Source organism: Heptranchias perlo, chromosome 2, assembly GCF_035084215.1.
Source record: "Heptranchias perlo isolate sHepPer1 chromosome 2, sHepPer1.hap1, whole genome shotgun sequence".
Classification (NCBI taxonomy): Eukaryota; Metazoa; Chordata; class Chondrichthyes; order Hexanchiformes; family Hexanchidae; genus Heptranchias; species Heptranchias perlo.
The window spans coordinates 137,634,541-137,661,304 of NC_090326.1; the positions used below are offsets into that span (position 1 = coordinate 137,634,541).

General features: G+C 39.2%; 1 protein-coding gene across 3 annotated transcripts in view; it reads right to left on the minus strand.

Moving 5' to 3' along the window:
• LOC137344486 (enhancer of polycomb homolog 1-like) overlaps window positions 1-26,764 on the minus strand; it is a 201,503-nt gene that overhangs the window by 121,227 nt on the left and 53,512 nt on the right. The window contains exon 1 of one of the 3 annotated variants that reach the window (XR_010968369.1): window positions 9,800-10,419. Coding sequence is in view for 2 of the 3 variants with exons in the window: in XM_068007496.1 (XP_067863597.1) it covers window positions 9,800-9,952 (153 nt within the window). In the remaining variant the exon portion in view is untranslated. Of the gene's footprint in view, window positions 1-9,799; window positions 10,420-23,972; window positions 24,108-26,764 lie in introns of those variants that run through there. The other 2 variants (XM_068007510.1, XM_068007496.1) reach the window with 2 other exon arrangements.

The following is a 26,764-nucleotide window of genomic DNA, read 5'->3' on the forward strand; positions in this document are numbered from 1 at the left end:
ACAATATACCTTCCTCCAGTCCGAAAAACAACCGTTCAACACTACTCTGTTTCCTGTCACTCAGCCAATTTTGTATCCATGCTGCCACTGCCCCTTTTATTCCATGTGCTTCAATTTTGCTGACAAGCCTACTATGTGGCACTTTACCAAATGCCTTTTGAAAGTCCATATATATCAACCTCATTGCCATCAAAAAAACTCAATCAAGTTATTTAAATGCGATTTGCCTTTAACAAATTTGTGCTGGCTTTCCTTAATTAATCCAAACTTGTCCATGTGACTATTAATTTTGTCCCAGATTGTCGTTTCTAAAAAGCTTCCCCACCACCGAGGTTAAACTGGCTGGCCTGTAGTTGCCGGGTTTATCCTTACAACCTTGTCTGAACAAGGGTGTAACGTTTGCAATTCTCCAGTCCTCTGGCTCCACCCCCTGTATCTAAGGAGGACTGGCAGATTATGGCTAGGACCGCTGCAATTTCCACCCCTAATTCCCTCAACAACCTAGGATGCATCCCATCCAGACCAGATGACTTATCTACTTTAAGCATAGTCAGCCTTTCTCTATCAATTTTCACCCCATCCAGTATCTCAACTACCTCCCCTTTTACTGTGACTTTGGCAGCATCTTCTTCCTCGGTAAAGACAGATACAAAGTACTCATTTAGTACCTCAGCCATGCCCTCTGCCTCCATGTATAGATCTCCTTTTTGGTCCCTAATTGGCCCCAACCCTCCTCTTGCCACCCTTTTACTACTTATATGATGCCTATAGAAGTCTTTTGGATTCCCTTTAATGTTAGCCGCCAGTCTATTCTCAAATTCTCCCTTTGCCCCTCATTTCCTTTTTCACTTCTCTGAATTTTCTACATTCAGCCTGGTTCTCACTTGTATTATCAACCCGACATCTGTCATACGCCTCCTTTTTCTGCTTCATCTTACTCTATCTCTTTCATCATCCAGGGTGTTCTGGCTTTAGTTGCCCTACCTTTCCCTCTCATGGGAATGTACCCAGGCATTACCTGAATCATCTCCTCTTTAAAGACCGCCCATTGTTCGATTACAATTTTGTCTGCCAATCTTTGATTCCAATTTACTCGGGCCAGATCCATTCTCAACCCAACGAAATTGGCCCTCCTCCAATTAAGTATTTTTACTCTAGATTGCTCCTTGTCCTTTTCAATAACTAATCTAAACCTTATGATACTATGATCACTATTCCCTAAACATTCCCCAACTGACATTTGCTCCACTTGACCCACCTCATTCCCCAGAACCAGATCCAGCAATGACTCCTTCCTCGCTGGGCCGGAAACATACTGCTCCAATGTAGCTAGCCTAGCTCATGCAATGGCTTCTTTTCATATGGTCACCTCAGTTATGTCTCAAGGTTCTAGCTGTAGCTCCATTTTCATCCAAATGCAGTGCCTTGACATCATGATCCATAGAGATGGGGTTAGCATTTACATGCGACTGCTGACACCGAGCTCTATCCTTCCCCGACGAAGCTTTACCCATGACTACCACTATGCTATCCAACAGTCCATCTATGGATGAGCAAGAACTTAAGGTTCTCCACAAAAACTGCACCCCCAATTCTATCCCACTCCCTGACTGTTTGCTCAGGCCAAACATGACCATGCGCAACTTCACTGTTCCCTTGATCCTGTGAGGAGCTTAGCTTCAAACCCAACATGTTAGCAACCATCTTTCACCTCCACAATCTCTCCCTCTCCACCTCCCACTGCCACGGAAAGCATAATCCAAGGCTGTGTCACCTCCAGGCTCGATGATTGCAACACTCACCAGCCGTGTTTTACCCTGCATAAACTACAGCTTGTCCAAAACTGCCAAACACTTCTGTACCGTGCCCCATCGCCTACGCCCTTGCAAACTCAACTGTCTCTCACGCTGAATTCAAAACCATCGTCTTCATCTACAAGTCCAACCATGGACTTGACACTCCCTACCTCCTTAACTTCCTCCATACTTATGCATCAGTGCACAACCTCTACTCCTAAGCCCGTTGCCTCCTCTGCAGCTCTCTCTGCTCCATCTCTTTGTGGCACAGTAATCAGCTATTAGATATTCTGCACAGATTAACAAGCTATAGTAAGCAACATAGTTTTGGAGGCCATAATAGAGAGTCTTTTCAATTATTCCAATAAGCTTTTATTCATCTTTTATGATGCAATAATTTAGCACTGATGATTAATTTGTAACATAAGAGTGAGTCCTGCTAAATTATCACATCATAAAATACAATACATATCTCATCACTCTGAAATGTAAGATTTTGAACCGAAGAATTAACTTCAGTCTAGCACATCCCAAGTCTTGACAATGAACTCAGTAAGTGAAAGTTGTTTGGTAGGGATTCATTCCAGCTTTAATTATGCCTTTAAAAAGAGCATATTGGGAAAGGATGGATGGACAGACCAGTGGGTCTTTTCTTGTCCGTCACTGTTTGTATATCCATCACCATTTATTATGGTTGTGAAATCTCACTTCTTAGAACAGGAAGGTGGTTACAAGAACATGAAAAGTTGTCAGGATAGAAGACCAGGACAACGACACTAAACAATAATTACACAATGTACCAAGAGACTGACTATTTTGCATATATTACAAGAGTATCCAATGTTTTATGTATAAAATTCACTTTGCAATAGTATTTCAAACTCCCAACACAAAAATAGAAACAAGGCTATTCTCAATGTCAACTTCCCAAGGTGTCAGCCTCAGCTCACTCTCGCTTCCAAGTCAGAAAGTTGTGGGTTCAATTCCCACTCCAGAGACTTGAGCATATAAACTAGGCTGGTTCTTAAGTGCAGTACTGAGGGAGGGGCTGTCTTTGAGATGAAAGATTAAATCTGCCCTCTCAGATGGACGTAAAAGATCCCATGGCACTATTCGAAGAGGAGCTGGAGTGTTGTGTGTCCTGGCCAATATTTATTCCTCAACCATCACCAAAATAAATAATCTGGTCATTACTTCATTGCTGAACACAAACTGGATGCACGTTTCCTCACATTACAACAGCAACTGCAATTCAAAAAGTACTTCATTGGTTGTAAAGCACTTTGGGACGTCTCTAGGTCATGAAAGGTGCTATATAAATGCAAGTTCACCCTTCCTTCCAGTTTCCATAATTCTTTTGACCAGTACCATTATTTTACTACTTCTTCACTGCCCCCCCACCCCCGACACCTTTCAATTCAGGCCCAACCAGTACTAATTCTAGTAATAATTGAGTAATTCATAATAAATTTCAGTAGAATTTAAAAATCTATATAACAGCTGGTTTGGGAAAACAAATTAATATGCTAAAACAATATTGTTGTGCTCTCATACTCCACATTAAGAAACCTTCCTTCTCTCCCCAATATATTTAATTGAATTATCTAAAGAGCAAAAAATTTGGCTCTTATGATACAGCTTTTATATTGAATAGATACTGAACAAATATCAGCTGGCCTTCACTAAACAAAGTATATACTCAAATGCAATCTTTCCAATGCACCAAAGGAACAATCTATATAAAAGATAAAGCTTATTGTTTTATTGAATATAAGGTGGGGTAGAAATGTTTTTACAAATATAACCAAGGCTTTGGTGGGAAAAAAAAATCTCAAAAAAGCTTGAGTGAATATACATTGTGCCATTCTGAGCCATTGAATCTTCGAACAAAACTCAAAACAGTATGTACAATTTTTTCAATATACAAATTTCATTAAGTTTCTCGCCAATCCTAGAAGGCATTTTTTGTTGAATAAATTTACTGCTTGCAAAAATACCAAGCAACGTCACTGCAATATGAATACTTGAACATATGTTAATGAATTGTGAAGGAACAAACACGTGGCCAGGAAAACTGTACACTTTTTCAAGGTGTAAATCATGCTCAGTGATGTCACTATGATATTTGTAAAGCACAAATGGTGGGCATGAATATTTCATAAATTGCCTACGTGAAAAACACAGGAGTAGGATTGTAGATTTTGGTCTTCCAAACTTGGATTACATTTTAGTGTGTATTTTGACCTGTACAGCACTAGCCTTAGCAATCTAAAATTTCCTTCAAATGAAAGACTGAATACCTTGGTGTGTAATTCTTAAATGTCCCCACCACACTACTTCTCCACCTATACTTTGAAAATATCAACATCTATTTCTCCCCAACCCTTCTTTAATTTTCCCCCCTACTGCATGAGGCCACGTCTTATCCACCCAAAGGGGAAATTGAATGTGTTCATCATTCCATGTTGCTATGATACGTAATGAAGAAAGTCTTGCACAGTTTTGAGGATGGAGGGAAAAAAAAGGAAACGGAAAATGTTGCACCTGGCCAGAAACTAGTCTAATAAAGCCTAAATTCAGCAAAACACTATATTCCCTTATATACACACACAAACTCTTGATGCTTTTCAACTTCTCGCCACAATTTAAAAAAAAATATTACTCTTGTTCTCAAACAATGTATTTTCATCCTTTCTTAATGTTCCTTTGTGCAAGAAATGGATCTCAGTCTGCTAAACAACTTGTATAATGCCAATGTAATATTACATTTTATCAGTATCCAACTAAATACATATCTTCAGTTTCTTTCATTATCACAATCAAAGGTGCGGTAATCAAATGTACTTACATGACTATCAACCTATTTATAGAGTTTTCCATTATAACATTGTCCCTGGTAAGCCTACCAATTCTAGTCTCCTGACTTTTTCATGTTACATCATAAGCTGTATTACAGGACCATCAACTACTACTAGCATTGCATTAGAACACAAATGGATGCCCAAAAATTAACTTAGGAGGAAACATTTTTAAATGATCGACTCCAAATGATCAGCACAAACTTTCAGTCTTGTCATTAAAAACAAGTTCTGAAGTGACGACTGGAAAAATCTCAATGGCTGTCAGTTACACTTAACCCGTATCTCTGTGGCGTAAAAATTCCATCAGCAGTCACTCCACATATATCAATATTCAAACTTTCAAAAATGTAGCTCAGATTTAACAATCTCCATATACTTAATCATCTTTAACTGATATAGCACTAACCCTTTGTCTAGAGATGAAATATGCAGAAAGTCCATAGAATCAGTCTGTTAATGTGCCAACGGTAGCGAGAAATGTGACTGACCCTTGCCACGTCGACCTTCCATTCCCCCCACCCAGAGAGGAAAGAAAATCTGAAACAAGCAAGTGCTAAAAAGCAAAAATCCTTAAATATAAAATATTACAGTCTGCGATGCAAAATGTTTTGATTTTTTGAGTCACTCAACAGTGCACTTTTTAAAGTGCTCAACAGTGCACTTTAAAAAAAAACAAATTTCAGTAATTTATAACATTTCTAGATATAAACTGGCACTATGAATGTTTCAATACATTCAGTTATCATTTCCATAGTTTAAACACAACAGGCTGAAAAAAGGATTTGCTGAAAATTCCGCCCAAAAATTAAGGCAATACTTCTTACAGCTATAATCTTTCTGAACATGTCCACTGGCTAATGACCAGAAAGGACATCTAAAGTTTGGATGAAAATCTAGTGAACTTTTTAAAAACTCTGAGATGACTACCCCTCCATGAAAAGAGACACCAAAGAGAGCAATTTCAAAATTAGTCTTGCAAATTAGGATGATTCCAAATTGCAAGAGAAATTAGCTGGGTTACATTATGGCCTTGTATTTCTACAAAGGTATCTAATTATTCTATATGTTTAAACTTGTTAGATTCATATTAAAGATAAACTCCCATCACCATCCCCTCCCAAAAAATGAGCAGAGTGCAGTGAAACCTGTACAGCCCGGCACTAACAGTCCCAAATAATTTACTGTAGTGACCGCTTTGAAAATAGGGACACCTGCAAATAAATAGGGACACCTGACATAAGTCGCTTGTGTCCCTAATTTACAGGTTTCACTGTATTACATTAATTTATCTACATATTTTCACTATCATGTCAAATTTATTTTAGAAGTCCACATTTTAAATTAAATTCACATTTCTAGTTACATTTTTGAGAAACTGCACCAGCACAATTTGAACAGAGTTGGTCTGTTTGATATTTTCACCACAGCATCGATTAATGCGCATAGCGGGAAAAATAAAATCACATGAATACTGCAAGCTCCAGAAGCCAGATAGGAGTCCTCAATATAAGCATGGACTCCTATTATAAATAAGGATGCTGTGCTGATATGCTTATTACATTTGAAAAAATCTAATATATTGAACCAGAATATTCAGGCATTTGCATTACATTGGACATACATTAATTATAATGAAGCCAAAGTTGGATTTCTCTCCATTGTACACTTTTATAAGAACCACCTTATGGCTTTCCCTGGAAAAATAGGCCTCAAAACTGCACTTAAGCTCTTCAACCTCCTCAGGTAGCTATAGTCACAGACAGTATCCATTATTTCTATTTAATAAAGGTACTCCAGCATCCAAATTTTAAACTTCTAAACTTTATTATTAGGTACTTGTAAAAATAAGTTTCAAAAGCACTTTGTAATTGAACGAAACCCTGCAAACTAAAAAAAACTTTACACCTTCCACTGAAAGGCACTTTTGAAAATGCAATGTTATGTCCTAATTTACCTACTTTTAATAACAGCAGTTACTATAACAGAGGAATACATCACTATAGAATGGTCCAACTTATTATGAAACTTTAAAAAGCATAGGTTTTAAAAATTCAAACAGGTTACTTCAGCACATCTAAAGCAATATTTTTATTTCGATCATGTGTATAAATCAAATGAAGTATGGGTAGCCAATTCCCTAATTGTGGATTTACTTGACTGTCTACCTTAAAACGTTTGACAAGCCATTAGAAACAAAAAGTACTATCATCTGGGTTACAGTTGTTAATCTTAGTCTCATATGAAGCTTTCAGATTGCCAATACATTGAAAACCGAAAAAAGTCCACTTATTTTTTTTTTGGGGGGGTGGGGGGAGAAAGAGAAAGAGAAGTAACTTTAAAGATAATCGAAGTTACACTATCTTTACCTGGTTAGACTGCCACGGCAATTGTAATTTCGAAGTATCAGCTTTGGATCAGTGGCAGCACTCTTGCCCATGTTAGAAGGTCATGGGTTCAAGGCTCACTTCAGAGACTTGAGCACATAATCTCAGCTGACACTCCAATGCAGTAACGAAGGAATGCTGCACTATTGGAGATGCCATCTTTCAGACCTGACTGCCCTCTCAGGAAAAGAAAAAAAATTGAATTTATATAGCCCCTTTTATGACATCACAAAACACTTTACAGCCAATTTGCGTTCAGCAAGGTCCCACAAACAGCAATGAGATAATGACCAGAAATCTGATTTGGTGACATTGACTGAGGGATAAATATTAGCCAGGATACAGGGAGAACTCCCCTGCTTTTCTTCGAATAGTACCAGGGGATCTTTTACAGCCACCCAAGAGGACGGAAGGAGCCCCAGTTTAATGTCTCATCTGAAAGAGAACACCTCCGACAGTGCAGCACTCTCAGTACTGCACTGAAATGTCACCTTAGATTATGTGCTCAAGTCTCTCAAGTGGGACTTCAACCACAACCTTCTGACTCAGAGGCAAGAATGCTACCACTAAGACTGACACCTACAAGGTATATGTAAAAGATCCCAAGGCACTACTTGAAAAAAAGTCCTCACTGCATCCTGGACAACATTCACCCCTCAACCAAAACCACTAAAATATTTTAATGTGTCATTTATGTGACCTTGTGTGCAAATTGGCTGTCGTGTTTCCCTACATTTCAAAAGTAATTCATTCGCTGCGAAGCACTTCGGGACGCCCTTACGCTGTGAAAGGCGCTATATAAATTCTTTTATCTTCTTTATTAATTTTAAGCATGTCTGATTTCAGAAGCTAAGCGCAAATAGGCTTGGATAATATTTTACTGAGAAACTAAAAACAAAACCTTAAGATATATACCCATACACTTACAAAACTTCCTAGAATAAATTCTTTATCGCAAGTAGCTGAGGGAGACGACACCATCATTTAAAAAGTGATTGGATAATTATTTGGAAAGGAAGAATATCAAAGAATACAAGGAAAGAGCAGTGAAATAGCAACAGGTAGTACAATTGAAGAGCTATTACACTCAGTGCAATGGATTGAAATGCTTTTTGAGTTGTAATTCCTATGATTCTAACATTAACCCATATTTTTGTAAACTGATGCATATCCAACATATTATATTCAAACTACATTTTAGAAGACAATGTTTTACTTCATTGGGTCAGTGAAATGTTATCAAGTCTATCTGAACTGTGAAAACACTCACATTTTGTCTTTCCAAACTTGAGTTGAAAATACTTTTGAACTACACAACTCATGGGCGAAGTACTGATGGTGGGAGCAATTGGAAATGACAGATTAAGAAACTCACGCAAGAAGTGCATTTGGTTACGGTTGATTTGTCCTACGTTATATTGCTATCAAAATGCTAAATTAGGAAAGGTGACAACAAAGTGATTAAAGGCACACCGTTCCTCTATTAGAGATGATTTATGCCCAAGTTCCAGCAACTTTACATTTTATACTTTAAGTAGTATCCTCTTGCATAATCATGTGATAACGGATAGAAATTTCAGCGTGGAATATAGTTCGGCACTTTCGCTAACAATGTCAAACAATTTCAGTATTCTGAAACATGTAATTCTCAACTTTTAGGATCTTGGTTAGAAACTGTAGAACTCGATTTTGCACCTAGACAGCTTCACCTCCAACTATTCGGTGAACTTTTTAACCTTACTGATCACTGTACATGATAGTCCAGACATACCAAGACAGTAGAAAATCAATCTCTAAAACTGTAACGAGTTACACTTCGTAGTATCGTTTGAATGCCACGCTAAAACTTGTCATTCATAACCATGACGGATGTGAAACAAGGAAAACAACTGAAATAACATAACGGCAAACAATTAATGGTTTCTGCATATATTTAACTGTACTACATGCAAAGGTACAGTCTTCCTGAAGGCCCGTACTATACACGAGACTGCACAGCAGGCTATGAAAGTTGCCATAACTCGCGCACGTGTTGAGATTAAAAACAATAATTCTTCCACGATCATCTGTTTATTTTCAGTCACGTACTGTGTTGCACCGCTTACAACGCCCTATGTACTAATCTAAATTTTTTTTTAAAAAAGAGCAAAAAAATAATGCCCCCACACAAAAAAAAAACCGGACTGAGCAGAACGCTGCACACAACTGTTGTTGTTCAGTGACTCTCCTCAGCCGCAGCCCCCTTTTCCCCAGTGCCGAGCTCTCTAGCGCCACCTCGCTGCTACAGGCGGCCATTACTGCTGCTGTGCTCGGGCCCAACCCATGGACAGAGAGAAACACAACAAAATGGCTGCCCGGGCCGTCACGTGACCTTTTGTACACCCGGGGGGGGGGGGGGGGACCACATTTTTTCCTCTTCCTTTTTTTTAAAAAAAAAGGAAATAATAAGAGAAGGATCTTCACCGCCTTCAAACCCTGAATATAAAGCGGACATCCATCGATAATCTACTGAGCGGAGATAGAGAGAGAGAGAGAGAGAGTAAAAGTGTGGGTGGTTCCGGGGCCCCGTCTCCGAAGGTTGCGTTTCCGCGGCCCGGCCCCATGTTTGGAAGGAAGCGAGCGAGAGCCGTGTAATGGCGGCCGCGCAACCTGCGCAGACAGGACCCCGCGACAAGAAGCGCTCGCACACACACACCCCAAACACACGAATTTAAAAAAAAACACACACAACACGACAATCCACCCCCCGTGCACCTACCGATTCCTCCTCCTTCTCCATCCCCGTGGGCATCTGGGGCACCGCTCGGTTAATAGAGGCATATTCGTGCAGATCCGGCAAATCCTCGCACCGATACACGGGCAAAGGTTTCGATGCATCGAGCGCCCTTGCTCGAAACGACAGTTTGCTCATTATTCTCGCTCTCCCTCGGTTTGTGTGCGTGTGTTCGCGGCAAGATTACAAACCCAAACACCACCGCGGGAGGAGGGGTGTTGGGGGAGAAGGGGGGGGGGGAGATAGGAAATATATAAATATATATAATGCGCTTTTTTTTTTAGTAGCCGATGAAATGTTGACGCCTATACCCGGTAAAACCTACACGGAGCCGCCCGGAACCTATCATGGATAAGAGACTGGAGATCCTAGTTCCATTCCGTGAAGAGAAAGCGGGGTTGGAAGCGGAAGAAAGGCGGTTTTCCCCGGTCCGTTTGGGTTCCTTTTGTCGGCTTCAATACGCCATGGCCAACATGGCGGTCATTAAAGTCCAGCCATCCCACAATGCACAGGAGCTGGGACGAGGCTCGGCCCCGCTGCGCGCGCACCCAGCCAGCCAGCCAGCGGGTCGGTCCGCTCGCTCGCTCGGTCGGTCGGTCGGTCCGTCCGCTCGCTCGGCAACAACTGAAAATGCAACGCGGCCGCTTATTGTTCCACTGACCCCCCTCCCTCCCTCCCTCTCCCTGTAGAAACCGGCCAGGAATCCACCGCCCTGTCGCTGCCAAGACCAAAGAAAAAACACACACACACACGCCACACAACGTATTCTGCCAAGTGTCGTTATCTTCCCCCTTTTCTCAAATGTTTCCACCGGCAAATGCACGACACCCTCTCTTTTTTTTTTAAAAAAAAATTCTTTTGGCTCCACAGGTCCTTTACTCAAAAATGCAGACTGGGATTGAGAGTGTGGTTTTGGCTCGCTTTTCAAAAAATATATATATATTTTTTAAAAATCACCATCACAACGAACAACCGTTTACTATTCCCCCCTCCCTCCGCCTCTGTCATTTCTCTTCGCTTCCTAATTCAACTACGCCACAACATGGATGCCTCAGTCACAGCAACTTTCTAAGAAGCTGTTGGAAACGGCGCCCTCTAGAAGCCTTGAAGTGCAATTCCCTTTTTGATGGTCTGTTGGGAAAGGGGAAGTGTCACATGTCTTGTGTAATAATAACTACAGTTTAAACCTCAATGGGCAGGTTGTAATGTGTCACAGACATTGTGCAACTTGGGAGTAAACAATTGCAAAGCTTCCTGCAAGGCTTATTGTACTGGTGAAAACGACTGATTTTTTTTTAGACTACTGAATCAAAAAGATGTACAAGGAAAATCTGGCAACGTGTCTAACGTGTGCAATAACATTTAGTTATTCAATGCAAAGTCTGATAGTTTATCTCAAAGCCCATCATAAAGCTAGAATTCACCTGACACTACATCTAAGCGCTAAATTGACCATCAATTTATTGCATGTCAATACAAATTCGGCAACAACTTACATTTCGCTATTTTGCAATGTCGGTTCTCCTGCTTATTGATAATTGTCTAAATTCCTGAATTTATTTGTTATGTTCCACTACCGATAATAAACGTTTTTAAATGCTATTTTTCTGTTACGGTATGCATTATTTTACGAATCGATATGTTTAAATAAAACCAAAACTGCTACCAAGGCAGTAAATTACTATTATTGTTTAAGATTTCACACCAGGCAACATGGTATGGGCCGTTACAACTACTACGAACAACAAACCAATCGCAAACACTAACTAACTTCCGTCATATTATTGTGGAGTACAGAATTTGGGGTACTATTTACATTTTCGTACAACACTATTATCGATAGAAAAAAAATCCATAAAACAGCCGCGCCAATAGTAATGTGTTTCTGGTGAAAAGTGACAAACTCCATTCAAACTAAGTTTGTCAGTTATATACCGCACATTACTACCTCCTTTACATTGTGCTTCTTACCACATACTTAGATTACTTGTGTTCTATCTTTGATGTTAGATGTAAAATAGCTGTCTATCAAAAATGGAAAAAAGTCTGTTCTGGAATTCAGTAATAATGGAATTCAGTAATAATGAACTTCGGGGAGACATGATCAGACTAGGTTGATACACAAGTATACTGAATATTTAATTTCTATTTGCTCCAACGTTTCATATACAAACCTAATCTTATTCAGTTATGTTATCTAATAACTATTCTACAACATTTTGCACTTAAAGTAAACAGTTAAACTATTTTTGGCAATGAGTTTATGGTGCCACTGTCCTTACTATAACACATAGAAAACAGCATGTTTTAGCATTTCATTGGTTGTAATAACCCAAGTGATTCATAGTTTATGATTAATTCTAACTATTGTAGTAGAATTTTACATCACTAAATTCTGATCTGTTTGAAAATGAGGATTATAATGTCCCAATATATTGGCCAACTGTTGATTGTGTATCCAGGTGTGCTTTGAACTATGGTGTGGAAATATGAACTTAATTTGTTAATTTCACTAATGAAACCAAAAACAGCATAACTAAAGGCACAAAAACACATCAATATGCTATATTTGTAAAATACACAATATCATTATTCATAACACACATGTTGTAAAAGGTAGGAGGAGTGAAATAGACCCATGGCTTATTTTTCTGAGAAATATTTTAGCTTTATGACTCAATCTCAGAAAAGAATTTGCAATAATGACATTGAACTTACACTAATCTTGTTTTTCCTACAGCACACTACATTAAAAAACAGAAGCTAGAAACTATTTTAATTTCCAGCGTATACAATTTTCTTAAGTTATTTATAAGTCTTATTAAAACACTTTTTGCCATCATTACATTATGGGAACTACACAATATACATTAAATGCAGTGATAATATGAATGTTATTCATATAGAGTCAACCGATATAGCTAATGTAATCTATATTTCTGAATAACTATATCCTTCACTACTCTGCAAACAATGTACTAAAAACCTACCTAATTACGGTAATTGATTTTTTTCAAAACATAATACTATAATTACTGCAAAACGTGATATACAAGAAAGAACTTGCACTCAAAGTGCTGCATCAGGTCCTCAAGACATCCTAATGTATTTCACAACCAATTAATTACCTTTTTAAGTGCAGACACTGCTGCTTTGTAGGCAAATGCAGCAGCCAACTTGCATACAGCAAGGCACCACAAACAGCAAATGAGATAAAGAGCAGTTAATCTGTTGTTGGTGCTGTTAATTGAAGGAGAAATGTTGGTCAGGACTGTGGGAGAAACTCCCTGCTCTATTTTGAATAGATCCATGGGATCTTAGACACATCTACTTATTCCGGTTATGTAAATCAGTTTAATATTTCATCTGAAAGAAGGCACCTACAACAATGCAGTGCTCCCTCAGTACTTCACTGAAGTGTCAGCAGTTTCTGCTTACATCCTGGATAAAATTAGATCATAATACATCACCGGGTTGTACAGTATTAGGTGAACTATGGGTGATATGTTTTACTAGCACTGTAAGAACATAAAGCTTATAATAAGAAATTGCCAAATGGCCCAAGTTAATCCTGTCATTTTCTATAGCTGGATGGATGCTATGAACAGCCTCCATACATTATCTAAGTCGTCATCACTCAAAACCATCAGCATCAATCTTGCTACATCCAGTCATTTTCAATTTGAACAAATGAACAGACTTACTATTAACTCATAGGTGAAAGCATATTCAAACATTTGCCATCCTATAATTGAGAAGCTGAATTCTAATTTTAATCCAAATTTTCAAATGTTTATAATTTTTTTGCCATCAATTTAAATATTTAAAACTAGCTTGCACACTGGCTATTCCTTTTCCATTACTTAAAAAAACTGCAGCACGTGTGTGCGCTCTATTTTAGTTTTACAAGAATAATTCTTCACAGCATAGTCATCCAACTCCAGTAATTCTAAATATCTCTCTACGCTCTTTCTAATGCATTGATGCTAAGGCTTAATAGTAACTAAATAAGGAAAATTATTCCAGAGTTTAGGGTCTAGATGTACAAAGGCACGACCGCAAATAGTGGGGCACAAGGAGTGGGGGATGCACAAGAATTCAGAGTTAAAGGAACACTGAATTCTTGGAGGGTTTAGGGCTTGAGGAAGTTACAGAGATAGGGATGGGCAAAGCCATGGTGGGATTTGAACAGAATTTTAAAATTGAGGAGTTGGTGGGCCAGGAGTCAATGTAGGTCAGCAAGCAAAGTGGTGATTGGTTTACAGGACTTGGTGCAGGTTAGAATACAGATAGCATTAGCTTTGGATGAGCTCAAGTTTATGACGTGTGGAAGATAGGAGGCCAGCCAGGAGAGCATTGAAATAGTCAAGACTGGAGGTAACTAAAGCACGGCTGAGAGCTTCAGCAGCAGATGAGCTGAGGCAGAACCGGAGGCTGGCGACATTACGGAGATTGAAGTAGGCAGATTTTGTGATGGAGAGGATATGGGGTCGGAAGCTCAGCTCCAGGTCAAATAGGATGCTGAGGTTGCAAACAGTCTAGTTCAGCCCAAGTTAGTGGCCAGGGAGGGGGATGGAATCGGTGATGAGGGACCAAAATTTGTGGTGGGTGCTAAACACAATTATTTTTTTTCCTTTAGTATGGCTTCTAGAAGCTCACCCAGCTGATGTCAGGTTGACTAGTCTACAGTTAACTTGGTTATCCCTTTTTAATACAGAGATGTTACATTGGCAATCCTCCAATTTTCTGGCACATCTTCCATATCCAAGAATGTTTGAAAGATTGTGATCAGAGCCTCTGCTATTTTCTCTTTGAATTCCTTCAGCTTTCTAGGATGCATGCCATCTGAGTTCCCCCAATTTATTTCAAGACCAGCTCCTTATCTATAGTTATGCTATCTAATTGCTCCACCTCCTCTTGAACCCCATCATTCTCAATACTAAACACTTCTGTGAAAGAGAGGCAAAGTACTCAATTAGAGATTTAAAAAGGATTTTTTAAATGATTATTAATTTATTGACTTTATTTGACAGCAAAATCTAATTTTTAGAAATCCATACAACTCCATGCCAGTTTTTAAATCATAAGATTTTCAAGTGAGGTTCCATGAGGGAATCGCAAGGAACTTGTGAGGTCAGATTTCTGTATTTTTCAGTATATGTTGACAGATTTAGATTTAGCTGTTAAATCTGTTATGAATAAAAAAAACTCCACAATGTCTGCAATGATAGCATGGGTAGCTGATGTGGCCTTCCAGAAGTTAAGACAAGAGGTCCCCAGGAATACGTAATTATTTCTAGAGGTTATTCACACAAAGGTTTGAACTCACTATTTAAATCAGATTAATAATCTGATGTGCAATGAAGGTTAACAGCCACATTTTTTCTATTTACAAACTGGAAATAATATGCTTGCCATTTAACTTTATATGAACTTTGTGAAAGTATGAGTTGTTTATTGAAGTGGGTTAAATATTTTTGGTGGGTTTCCATGTTGCTACATCTTAACTAATCAAACCATAAGACTTTCCAGCCAGAAGAGGTGTGCTCAAATGAGGGTAATTGATCAGGCTGTCTCAGAACTACTACCTTTAAGTTGAATACAGATTGGCAACTTTGGTCATTGATGCTGTTCCAAGTGCTCAAGGCAACTTTCAAGGTCAAGACCAGATCAGGTCAAGAAAAAAGTAAATTTCAACTCAATAGGGTAAATTCACTGACCTTGTACTTCCAGCAGGAAGTCACGCTCAAAGGGAGAGTCAGTTGGAAATAAGGCTATAATAATACAGCACCATTATGTGACTCATGCTCTATTTGAGCTCGCATCCTCACTGGGAGGAAGGGATTGGTAAACTCACCTTTACTTTCTTTTTTAAAATACTAAGTTGTCTATACTGTGTACTAAAGTAGGGATGTTATGCCAATTTTATCATAGTAGGTGCAGCACAGGAGGAGGCCATTCGGCCCATCGTGCCACTGCTGGCTCTTTTGAAAGAGCTATCCAATTAGCCCCATTCCCCTGCTCTTTCCCCATAGCACTGTAAATTTTTTTCCCCTTCAAGTATTTATCCAATTCCCTTTTGAAAGTTACTATTGAATCTGTTTCCACCACCCTTTCAGGCAGTGTGTTCCAGATCATTACAACTCGCTGCGTAGAAAAACATTTCCTCATGTTGCCTCTGGATCTCTTGCCAAACACCTTGAATCTGGGTCCTCTGGTTACCGACCCTTCTGCCACTGGAAACAGTTTCTCGTTATCAAAACTGTTCATGATCTTGGACACCTCTATCAAATCTCCTCTTAACATTCTCTGTTCTAAGTAGAACAACCCTAGCTTCTCCAGTCTCTCCACATAACTGAAGTCCTTCATCCCTGGCACCATTCTAGTAAATCTCTTCTGCACCCTCTCTATGGCCTTGATATCCTTCCTAAAGTGTGGTGCCCAGAATTGAACACAATACTCCAGCTGAGGCCTAACCAGTGTTTTATAAAGGTTTAGCATAACTTCCTTGTTTTTGTACTCTATGCCTTTATTAATAAAGGCCAGGACCCCATATGCTTTTTTAGACAGCGTTCTCAACTTGTTCTGTTACCTTCAAAGATTTGTGCATATATACCCCCAGGTCTCTCTGTTCCTGCACCCACTTTAAAATTGTACCATTTAGTTCATATTGCCTCTTCACATTCTTTCTACCAAAATGCATCACTTCACATTTCTCTGTGTTAAATTTCATACACTATTATCCAAAAATAACATACACTACTCACAACAGATACAAATTGTCCTCCATATACCATCGATGAGGCAAAAAGCAAAACTAAAAACCTAATTTTATCTATTTCTCCTCTCCCCTTTTAATGAAAAAAAAGTGGGCTGACTGTAGCATCTTGCTTTGAAGATCTGCAAAGCAGCCACATGGAGCACTGGTGCATTTCTTTCTAAAACATTACTTGGACTTTTGTGCAAATACAGTTGGATAATAATCCTTATTAGGGCCATCTTCCATAGGAAAAATCTAATTTCCATAGGATCAAAGTCAATGAGAATGCAACATTTATGGGATCTGCAATGTATATAGTGGTAAAGTTAAGTTTCAGATCCCAAGCTGCCAAAACTGACGGTGCAAGGATTTTGGGAACACTGCACATATTAGTATTTTTGAATACAGTTTGAATACTAGGTTTTCCCCACATTTCACGATGGCCCCAGCATCTGCTTAAAAGGGACCTGGAGAACCTCAATGGTTCAATAACCAAGAAGTCTGTTGTAGGGTAGTTGATGTAGAGCACATTACACCCATGGCAATCAATCTTCCCCATTTGAAATGAAAGTATACAAAGATGAGTTTGAAGAACCATAGCTTGCAAGATTACCAGAAAAAACAACTTGTCCCTGGTGTAGCTAACTTTAAAGGCTATGACTAATATAATGTAGAACAAGCTAATTCCATCAGACTTTCCAGTGGATCAAGATATCAGAAAGGGGTTTAGGCTATTTGTTGCAAAATCATAAACACATTCTTTATTGTCTCTTTTATGATTTCACTACAAACAACAGAGAAAGTCTCTACACTCACCCCACCTCCTGAAGTAATGGCTCCAATGGAGTCAGTATTGATTCCAATGTGTCAGTCTAATCAAATATTAGTGTGATGCAAGCAATAATTCTTATTTTTAGTGCAGGCACTGTTTTAAGGGTGAAATAGGGCAGCAGAATTGATTTTCTCCAGCAAAATCCACATTCAAGTCCTTTCCACTTGGATGTTGTGGGGCTATGATCTGAACCAAAGGCAGAATTTTTGTTAAAAATTCGATTTCCTACATGCTCTCATCTGAAATTCCCCCATTATCTCTCTCCACTTAGTGGAGTAATCTACACCAGAAATATATTCCAACCTACAACTCTGGTTTACTGCTTGTCCCTCAGCTCCTCCCTTCATTCCATCATTGGAGGCTACGTCCCTCAAATTCTTTCAAAAATGATTTTGAGCTTGCTGGAAAGTGACTTGTAATGGGGACCAATGAACTTGTTAGAAAGCAACACTCACAGCCAACCAGCTAGCTAAAAAGTGACATTCTTTTTTCATATACACAGGTTGTTTACTAACCTTTTATTATTTTAGGACAATTTTCCTGTGCCTACATTGTTCTTTCATCCAGTCTGTAGCTGGGGCCCACATTAGTAAAATTCAGTGACCAATTGATTGAAACTTAGTTCCCAGGCCAGGTGTTCCAGATAGATTATCAGGAGACTAAAGATTCTATTTAATCTGGTCAAATCATTGGAGCAACCAGGGAAAAACTGATTTATTTTTCAGGCCAAGATTTGAATGTCCAAAATGGCTAGAAAGACAGCTCACTGGTGGCCAAGAGAAGCAAGCTCACTAAAATGGGAACTTTGAATTAAAAAAAAAATCATTTGGATTAAGAACTCATTTAAAGTTATATGGATATCAGGGGAGATAAAATATCCTGTGTAACATGTTGATTCTCATTATCACAGGATCATGAAGTCAACTGTAGAATACAACTGATCAGAAGTGTGGGTAATAAGGTGGAATTTTGCTTGATCTATTTTAGTGATTAGGGAGATGTTTCACAGAGATTTATCCTTTTGGATGTTTCCTGTGATCAGGAGATGCAGTGAGTTGCAGAGTCCACAACAGGGCAATTTGTGCATGGTTTGTGGAGGGAACAGGAAAACTAAATGTGGATTTCTTGGTACATAATATGTTCTTTATCACCTGTAGCAAAGTATTTTTACTTCTATTTAAATTGTACAAAGAGTTTGTGCATTCTTGATTCAGACAAAACAAGCTTAATTGAGATTCTGCTCAATGATATCACTATGTGATGTTATCAAAATACAACCCCTCTAACTATTCTTTTTCAGCACTTTAGTGCAGGCAATATATGTTCTCATTTAAATTTTATCAGTAGTTTTCCTGTAGATTTTAGAAGGGAAAAAAAGGTCCAATGTGTATGACATAATAAAAATGTGATTGCAGCTTTTTAATTATCTGAAAACAAACTACAAATTTTCAAAGTAAAATTATATAATTCTTTACATGCAAGCCAATACAGCAAGTATTAACAGGTAATTCAACTTTGGAGGGTATCCCAGTCAAGCCTAAGCTTGTTCATGTCCATATACTTGCACTTTCCAGCACAAAACACTAAATAGCAATAAGGATTGGAAAAGCTACCTGTTTTTTCTCCTCACAAGCATTGGAACTTTTGAGGCCAATTGAAGTATCCCAATTTTTGCTCCAAAATGGCAATAATTTTCGTTCAGTTGTGGAGCAGACACAGACTGACTTACAGTAAGTAGCACATATCTGAAGATTGACACGAGCAGACCCATAATACCAGAACCCAAAGTAAAAAGGGCATCCATTTTTGACGATGCACACGGCAGCCAGGGGTGAGAGACTTTTTTCTCAAAATTGACTTATGATGGAGGTAAGTTACTATAAAGAATATTTTCATGTCGTTGGATCAGTTAAGTTGAATTGCACAAATGCACAGAACATTTCAAAGAACCTAACTTGACCAGTATCTGACTGGCTCCTACCCTCTCACTACCTGCCTCCTTATTGCTGACATGTGCAGTACTACTAATACTTTTCTTTGTTCAGGTTAGGATTGAGTCCTGGTAGCTGCACTATGTGTAGGTTATCATTCTGTTCCTGAGAGATCTATAAGGCTGCATGGAATTCCAAGTTTTGCAATTGTATAGCAATGCAACTAAAACTTCAAACTGCTTGTGCCTGTGTCAATATTTGGGGAATCCTGCTTTGTATTCATACCAACTTTTTTTTTGGCTTAACATTAGTAAATGGGAGAAATAGTCTAATTGATGGGACAGAACAGAATGAACTTTACTTTGCATCTGAGCCAAGATATATCGGACCAGGGTGTGATTAATGCTTAAAAAGGATACTGCCCAAAACAACAACAATTTGATTATAAATATAATTAATTGATTAAAATTAGTGTGGGTCTTTGGGCATAAATAGTCTTGTAAGTAAATCATTCATTGTAATGCCTACATAAATTAATCAAATTACTTTAAAGTTCTGGAATCAAGAGGCTTCAATAACTACAACATGCCAATTGGGAATGTAGTTTCAATATCCAGTTGGCCCTATTTTATGCATGGTTTTTTCAGACCTTAAAAGAAATAAAGCCATATATAATTCAAATAATCATAACCAGTTGTAATGCAAAAAAAACCTTACAATTCTTTTTTGTAGGGGACATTTCAGCAGCCATTAAAATAAACTGAATTGGTCCCGATCATTAAATATAATTATTCACATGGATGAGGAATTGCTAATATTTATTTTTAAATGCATATTATGCATTTTCAATGAAATAAACTTAATAAAAGTAGTACTGGGTTATAAATATTTTGTATGACTGAGGATGCAGTACACTTTCACTACATGTAGAGGTCTCTAGTTCACTTTGTAAAGAAGTACATTAGTGACATGTAGTCAATGGCATAGTCAGCATGCAGCAATGTAGACATTTGATTTTTCTGTCGTGGGAGGAGGGGAAAGGGAGAAGTTATGATACCTTGTGCAGGAAATAATACAGAATTTTTTTGCAGCAAGTGTAACAGATCCCTGGCCAATGGATCAATAAAGATTCCAGATTACCAAGATTAGCCAAAGCACACAATATGAACTCTAAAAGTAGCATATAACAACTAAACAAGTAATTTGGCTAATCTCACCTCCCAAGAAAAGAAAACAACTTCCCCCTGCACCATGAACCAGTCTATTAAAGAACCACCGCAGTGGAATATTAATCAGAATGCACCAATATAAATCTCTCTTCACCACTCCTATCCCGATACATGTTACAAGCTGGATCCTCAACAACAATGCAGAATGTGGTTTAGACACCACGGTGAAGAATTGTGTTTGTGACTATACAATCGATATTTACTATGATCTATATATTATGCTCTTTTATCTCGCCTTTGGATAACCTACTCGATTAGCAGTAAGTACAAACTCAGCTCATCTATAGTGTCGCCTCAAGGGCACATTTTATTCAGAAATTAGTTTGGCCAACAATTTTTTTTCCCCCACTGAGGCACAATCCCAAAGAAGGTATCCCATGAAATCCTTTTGAACATGTATTCCTAGCCTCACTATACAAAATACTGGGGAAGCCCATTAATAAACCACTGAGTTCACAGTTCCATATTCATGGTTAAGGACTATCCACAGTTAGTAAAAGCCGAGTTCTAAATGGACGAACATCACCACAAACCAGCTGTATTTGCTGTATAAAAATTTTAAATTTTGGAGCATGTTGGGTATGAGGAAAAAGAATCTAATACTTTGTTTCAATTCCATAAGATGAATTGTAGTTATTCATATATAAATGAACTGAGCTGGAAAACAGTTTTTTTTAAAAAAAGGATAAATTTTGGACTGTTCTATGCATAAATCCTCAAACGTCTAGTCATTTGTAATCATAGAATCATAGAAGTTTACAACATGGAAACAGGCCCTTCGGCCCAACATGTCCATGTCGCCCAGTTTATACCACTAAGCTAGTCCCAATTGCCTGCACTTGGCCCATATCCCTCAATACCCATCTTACCCATGTAACTGTCCAAATGCTTTTTAAAAGACAAAATTGTACCCGCCTCTACTACTGCCTCTGGCAGCTCGTTCCAGACACTCACCACCCTTTGAGTGAAAAAATTGCACCGCTGGACCCTTTTGTATCTCTCCCCTCTCACCTTAAATCTATGCCCCCTTGTTATAGACTCCCCTACCTTTGGGAAAAGATTTTGACTATCGACCTTATCTATGCCCCTCATTATTTTATAGACTTCTAAAAGATCACCCCTAAACCTCCTACTCTCCAGGGAAAAAAGTCTCAGCCTATCCAACCTCTCCCTATAAGTCAAACCATCAAGTCCCGGTAGCATCCTAGTAAATCTTTTCTGCACTCTTTCTAGTTTAATAATATCCTTTCTATAATAGGGTGACCAGAACTGTACACAATATTCCAAGTGTGGCCTTACTAATGTCTTGTACAACTTCAACAAGACATCCCAACTCCTGTATTCAATGTTCTGACCAATGAAACCAAGCATGCTGAATGCCTTCTTCACCACCCTATCCACCTGTGACTCCACTTTCAAGGAGCTATGAACCTGTACTCCGAGATCTCTTTGTTCTATAACTCTCCCCAACGCCCTACCATTATCTCATCCAAAATCTCCTGTAATACTTTTGGGAGGAGAAGCATTCTTATTTTTAAAAAATTAGGATTGTGATCATTTTTCAGCTTTACATGGCTTATCTATCTCAACTCTGCTAAAAGGCCTATTTTGTGTAATTTAGAATATATTAAAATTAATTCTATTTCAAAGTAAGGCCATTTATTTAAAAGCGCTTATATAGATACTAATTAAAATGAAAGTCAATTACTCTCATTGTTACCAGGAGCTCCTGGCTGGAGAGTCTAGAACTGGGGGGGCACAGTCTCAGGATACGGGTCGGCCATTTAAGACTGAGATGAGGAGGAATTTCTTCAGAGGGTTGTGAATCTTTGGAATTCTCTACCCCAGAGGACAGTGGATGCTGAGTCGTTGAATATATTCAAGGCCGAGATTGAGAGATTTTTGGACTCTAGGGGAATCAAGGGATATGGGGATCGGGCAGGAAAGGAGTTGAGGTCGAAGATCAGCCATGATCTTATTGAATGGCGGAGCAGGCTTGAGAGGCCACATAGCCTACTCCTGCTGCTATTTTTTTAAAAAAAGGAGCTAATACCAATCAACTTTAAGTCATTGAAACAGGAGTCTAATCTACAGACGTGCACTGGTTAGGCCACAGCTGGAGTACTGTGTGCAGTTCTGGTCGCCACACTACAGGAAGGATGTGATCGCTTTGGAGAGGGTGCAGAGGAGATTCACCAGGATGTTACCAGGGCTGGAGCGCTTCAGCTATGAAGAGAGACTGGGAAGGTTGGGTTTGTTTTCCTTGGAGCAGAGGAGGCTGAGGGGGGACATGATTGAGGTGTACAAAATTATGAGGGGCATAGATAGGATGGATACTAAGGAGCTTTTTCCCTTCGTTGAGGGTTCTATAACAAGGGGGCATAGATTCAAGGTAAAAGGCGGGAGGTTTAGAGGGGATTTGAGAAAGAACTTTTTCACCCAGAGGGTGGTTGGAGTCTGGAACTCACTGCCTGAAAGGGTTGTGGAGGCAGGAACCCTCACAACATTCAAGAAGCATTTGGATGAGCACTTGAAATGCCATAGCATACAAGGCTACGGACCAAATGCTGGAATATGGGATTAGATTAGACTGGGCTTGATGGCCGGCGCGGACACGATGGGCCGAAGGGCCTCTATCCGTGCTGTATAACTCTATGACTCTATGACACTGCCGTATACTTAGAGCAACATGGACGGCAATTGTGAAGACACACACAGCTGACTTAGGTCAGGGCTTGGTTTAAAGAGAAAGCATAATGTGTTACGGTCTCTTCCCCCTTCCCCCTTCCCACCCCCACCCAGCATTCCATTTCCCCATTCCCCCCAAAAATTGAGTTTAATGTTCTAATCTCATTTAGGAAAAGATCAATCTCACACAAAGTCAATGTGAGATAGTACAACTTTTCAGGCAACAAAAAAAAGTAATGAAATGACGCACATTAAACACCACATAATACAGCATTTTAAATCCACCCATGAAGCATTGTATTTGCTTTGCACTTCAAACATCATAGATATCCCCTAAGGCTAACATGGAACCCTCTGCTGCAATCATAGCATTGCCATTTTACCAAGCCAGTGTACCCAATAATGCAACAGCAGGTAATTATCCTGAAGCTTATCAAACATGCAGTCAAACAATTCAAGTCATAGATCATGGAGTATCAGAGTGCTAAAGATAACTTGCAGATGTTAAAATGAAAATGTTCATCAACAGATGATTTAAACATTTTAAAAAAATCTTCAGAGCTTTGGCAGTGCATCACTTTAATATTAGCAAAGATTGAGGCCGCTTTAATTTCACCACATTAGGGTGTCCACTGCTGGCCTTATGTAAAATCTTGCATGGTGCACACAAGTATTTTTCATCACCTTGCATGTACATAAATATTCTGTAAAGACTTACCAAGCAAGTATCCTTTTGTGGAATCATCAAGGCTTCGGTTAAAACTAACATGCAATATCCAATCCATATTCACAAAAGAAGTTGGTGTAGTTTCCTTCAAGATGGCTATTGGTGGGTTGCAGTGGAAAGCAAGGTCTGCAAATATAGAAACCCATTTCAGCAATACTTCTTTTTGTACTGTGGCGTATAACTACAGAAATGTTAATTTCAATTATATTCAGTTTCAAGCAAATAAGCAGCAGGGTTTGCCTGCATTTCTTAATTGTCAAACTTGTATAACATATGTTGCCTAAATAGTATGTGACAACTTCAGACCATATCCACTCATACAAGTACTGCAATGCTAACTAGAAGTTACTTTAAAAGGCATTTTGTGTCAACTGGAATGTAATCATTATACCTCAATGATTATTCAAGCGCACACTTGCTGAACCCTGGGTACTTACAGCATATGATTTATTTTTTGCTTATTACCTAGGATTTATTTTGGAGGTTATTGTTAACCATAGAAATTAACATTGCCAAGCAGGAACAGAATTCAAACATCGCTTATTGTATGTGCTTTATATTCATACTGATTGATAATTGCAATGTAAAACGACGGCATTGTTTCGCTTCAAGGAGTGATCCTCATCGCAACCTTTCCAAACAATCATAACGTACATTCACACACACATTCCAAATACGATTTGTTTTTAAATGGGAAGAATATCAGAAGGTCTATTTCGAATAATTTTACATTGGGTATTTCACAAGGTCATAAACAAAATTCAACACAGCAGAACAAATTCAACATAAGGAAAACCATTTGTAATAAATATAGTTTAGGGTCTGACCATTCTCAACTTTAAATCTTCTTCAGTGACATAGTCCAGGTCCTTATTGTAATGTTATAATAGTTTACCCAAATATAAATTTATGCTTCAAAAAGGCAAACTGAGTGCTCAAAAAAGCAGAAAATATATATTTTTTTAAAATACAGTTGATATTCTTATATATTTTCTTAACCAAAGTTCCTATTTGTGGATGCCCAAATAAAATGCCTTTAGTAGTCATACAAATGAGTCATACCAAGGAGCCCTAGTAAAATTGAAGTCAATGGGAATCCAGGGGAAAACTCTCCAGTAGCTGGAGTCATACAAAGGAAGATGGTAGTGGTTGTTGGAGGCCAATCATCTCAGCCCCAGGACATTGCTGCAGGAGTTCCTCAGGGCAGTGTCCTAGGCCCAACCATCTTCGGCTGCTTCATCAATGACCTTCCCTCCATCATAAGGTCAGAAATGGGGATGTTCGCCGATGATTGCACAGTGTTCAGTTGCATTCGCAACCCCTCAGATAATGAAGCAGTCCGTGCCCGCATGCAGCAAGACCTGGACAACATCCAGGCTTGGGCTCATAAGTGGCAAGTAACATTCGTGCCAGACAAGTGCCAGGCAATGACCATCTCCAACAAGAGAGAGTCTGACCACCTCCCCTTGACATTCAATAGCATTACCATCGCCGAATCCCCCACCATCAACATCCTGGGGGTCACCATTGACCAGAAACTTAACTGGACCAGCCACATAAATACTGTGGCTACAAGAGCAGGTCAGAGGCTGGGTATTCTGCGGCGAGTGACTCACCTCCTGACCCCCTAAAGCCTTTCCACCATCTACAAGGCACAAGTCAGGAGTGTGATGGAATACTCTCCACTTGCCTGGATTAGTGCAGCTCCAACAACACTCAAGAAGCTCAACACCATCCAGGACAAAGCAGCCTGCTTGATTGGCACCCCATCCACCACCCTAAACGTTCACTCCCTTCACCACCGGCGCACTGTGGCTGCAGTGTGTACCATCCACAGGATGCACTGCAGCAACTTGCCAAGGCTTCTTCAAAAGCACCTCCCAAACCTGCAACCTCTACCACCTAAAAGAACAAGGGCAGCAGGCACATGGGAACACCACTACCTGCACGTCCCCCTCCAAGTCACACACCATCCCGACTTGGAAATATATCGCCGTTCCTTCATTGTCGCTGGGTCAAAATCCTGGAACTCCCTTCCTAACAGCACTGTGGGAGAACCTTCACCACACGGACTGCAGCAGTTCAAGAAGGCGGCTCACCACCACCTTCTCAAGGGCAATTAGGGATGGCCAATAAATGCTGGCCTTGCCAGCGATACCCACATCCCATGAACAAATTTTAAAAAAATGGGATGTATAAATGATTCCTAGGATAGCCATTATTAAAAAGAGAAGTTAGTGCCTGAAATTTGGTGAGAACAAGCTTTAACCACCGTTAAAAAGGTGCTGTTCACAGATGGACAGTCAAAGTATAGCACGTGATTCTTACCTTTCTTTTCCCCTTTCTCTCCCCACCCCCTCCCCCCCCCCCTCAACAGCAGCTCAGAAGATTTTGGTTGTTAGTCTACTTAAACCATTGCAAGTAGGATTGCATTTGGCATATAGAAAAGCTAATCTCTCTATGCTGTGGCTGGAAAGAACTCTGTACACAGACCAGAACTGATTTTTAAAAAAAATACATTTACTAACGTTAATTCTTCACCGTTCCTTTGGCCATAACAAGAAGTTTTCCTGGCAGCAACGCCTCGCCTTACAAAGAATGAACATTTAGTTACATTTTGACTGCTCTACATTCAGCCGCCAGGGGGAGCTTGATGACATTTCAAATATCTATTTCTGAACCTCACACTTTTAACAGGAATGTTCTGTTTATAGGATTTGTTTTTCTAACTGCCAGAGATTCCTCTCGGCACAGTGAACTGTGCTCTTCTGCAAATTGACAGA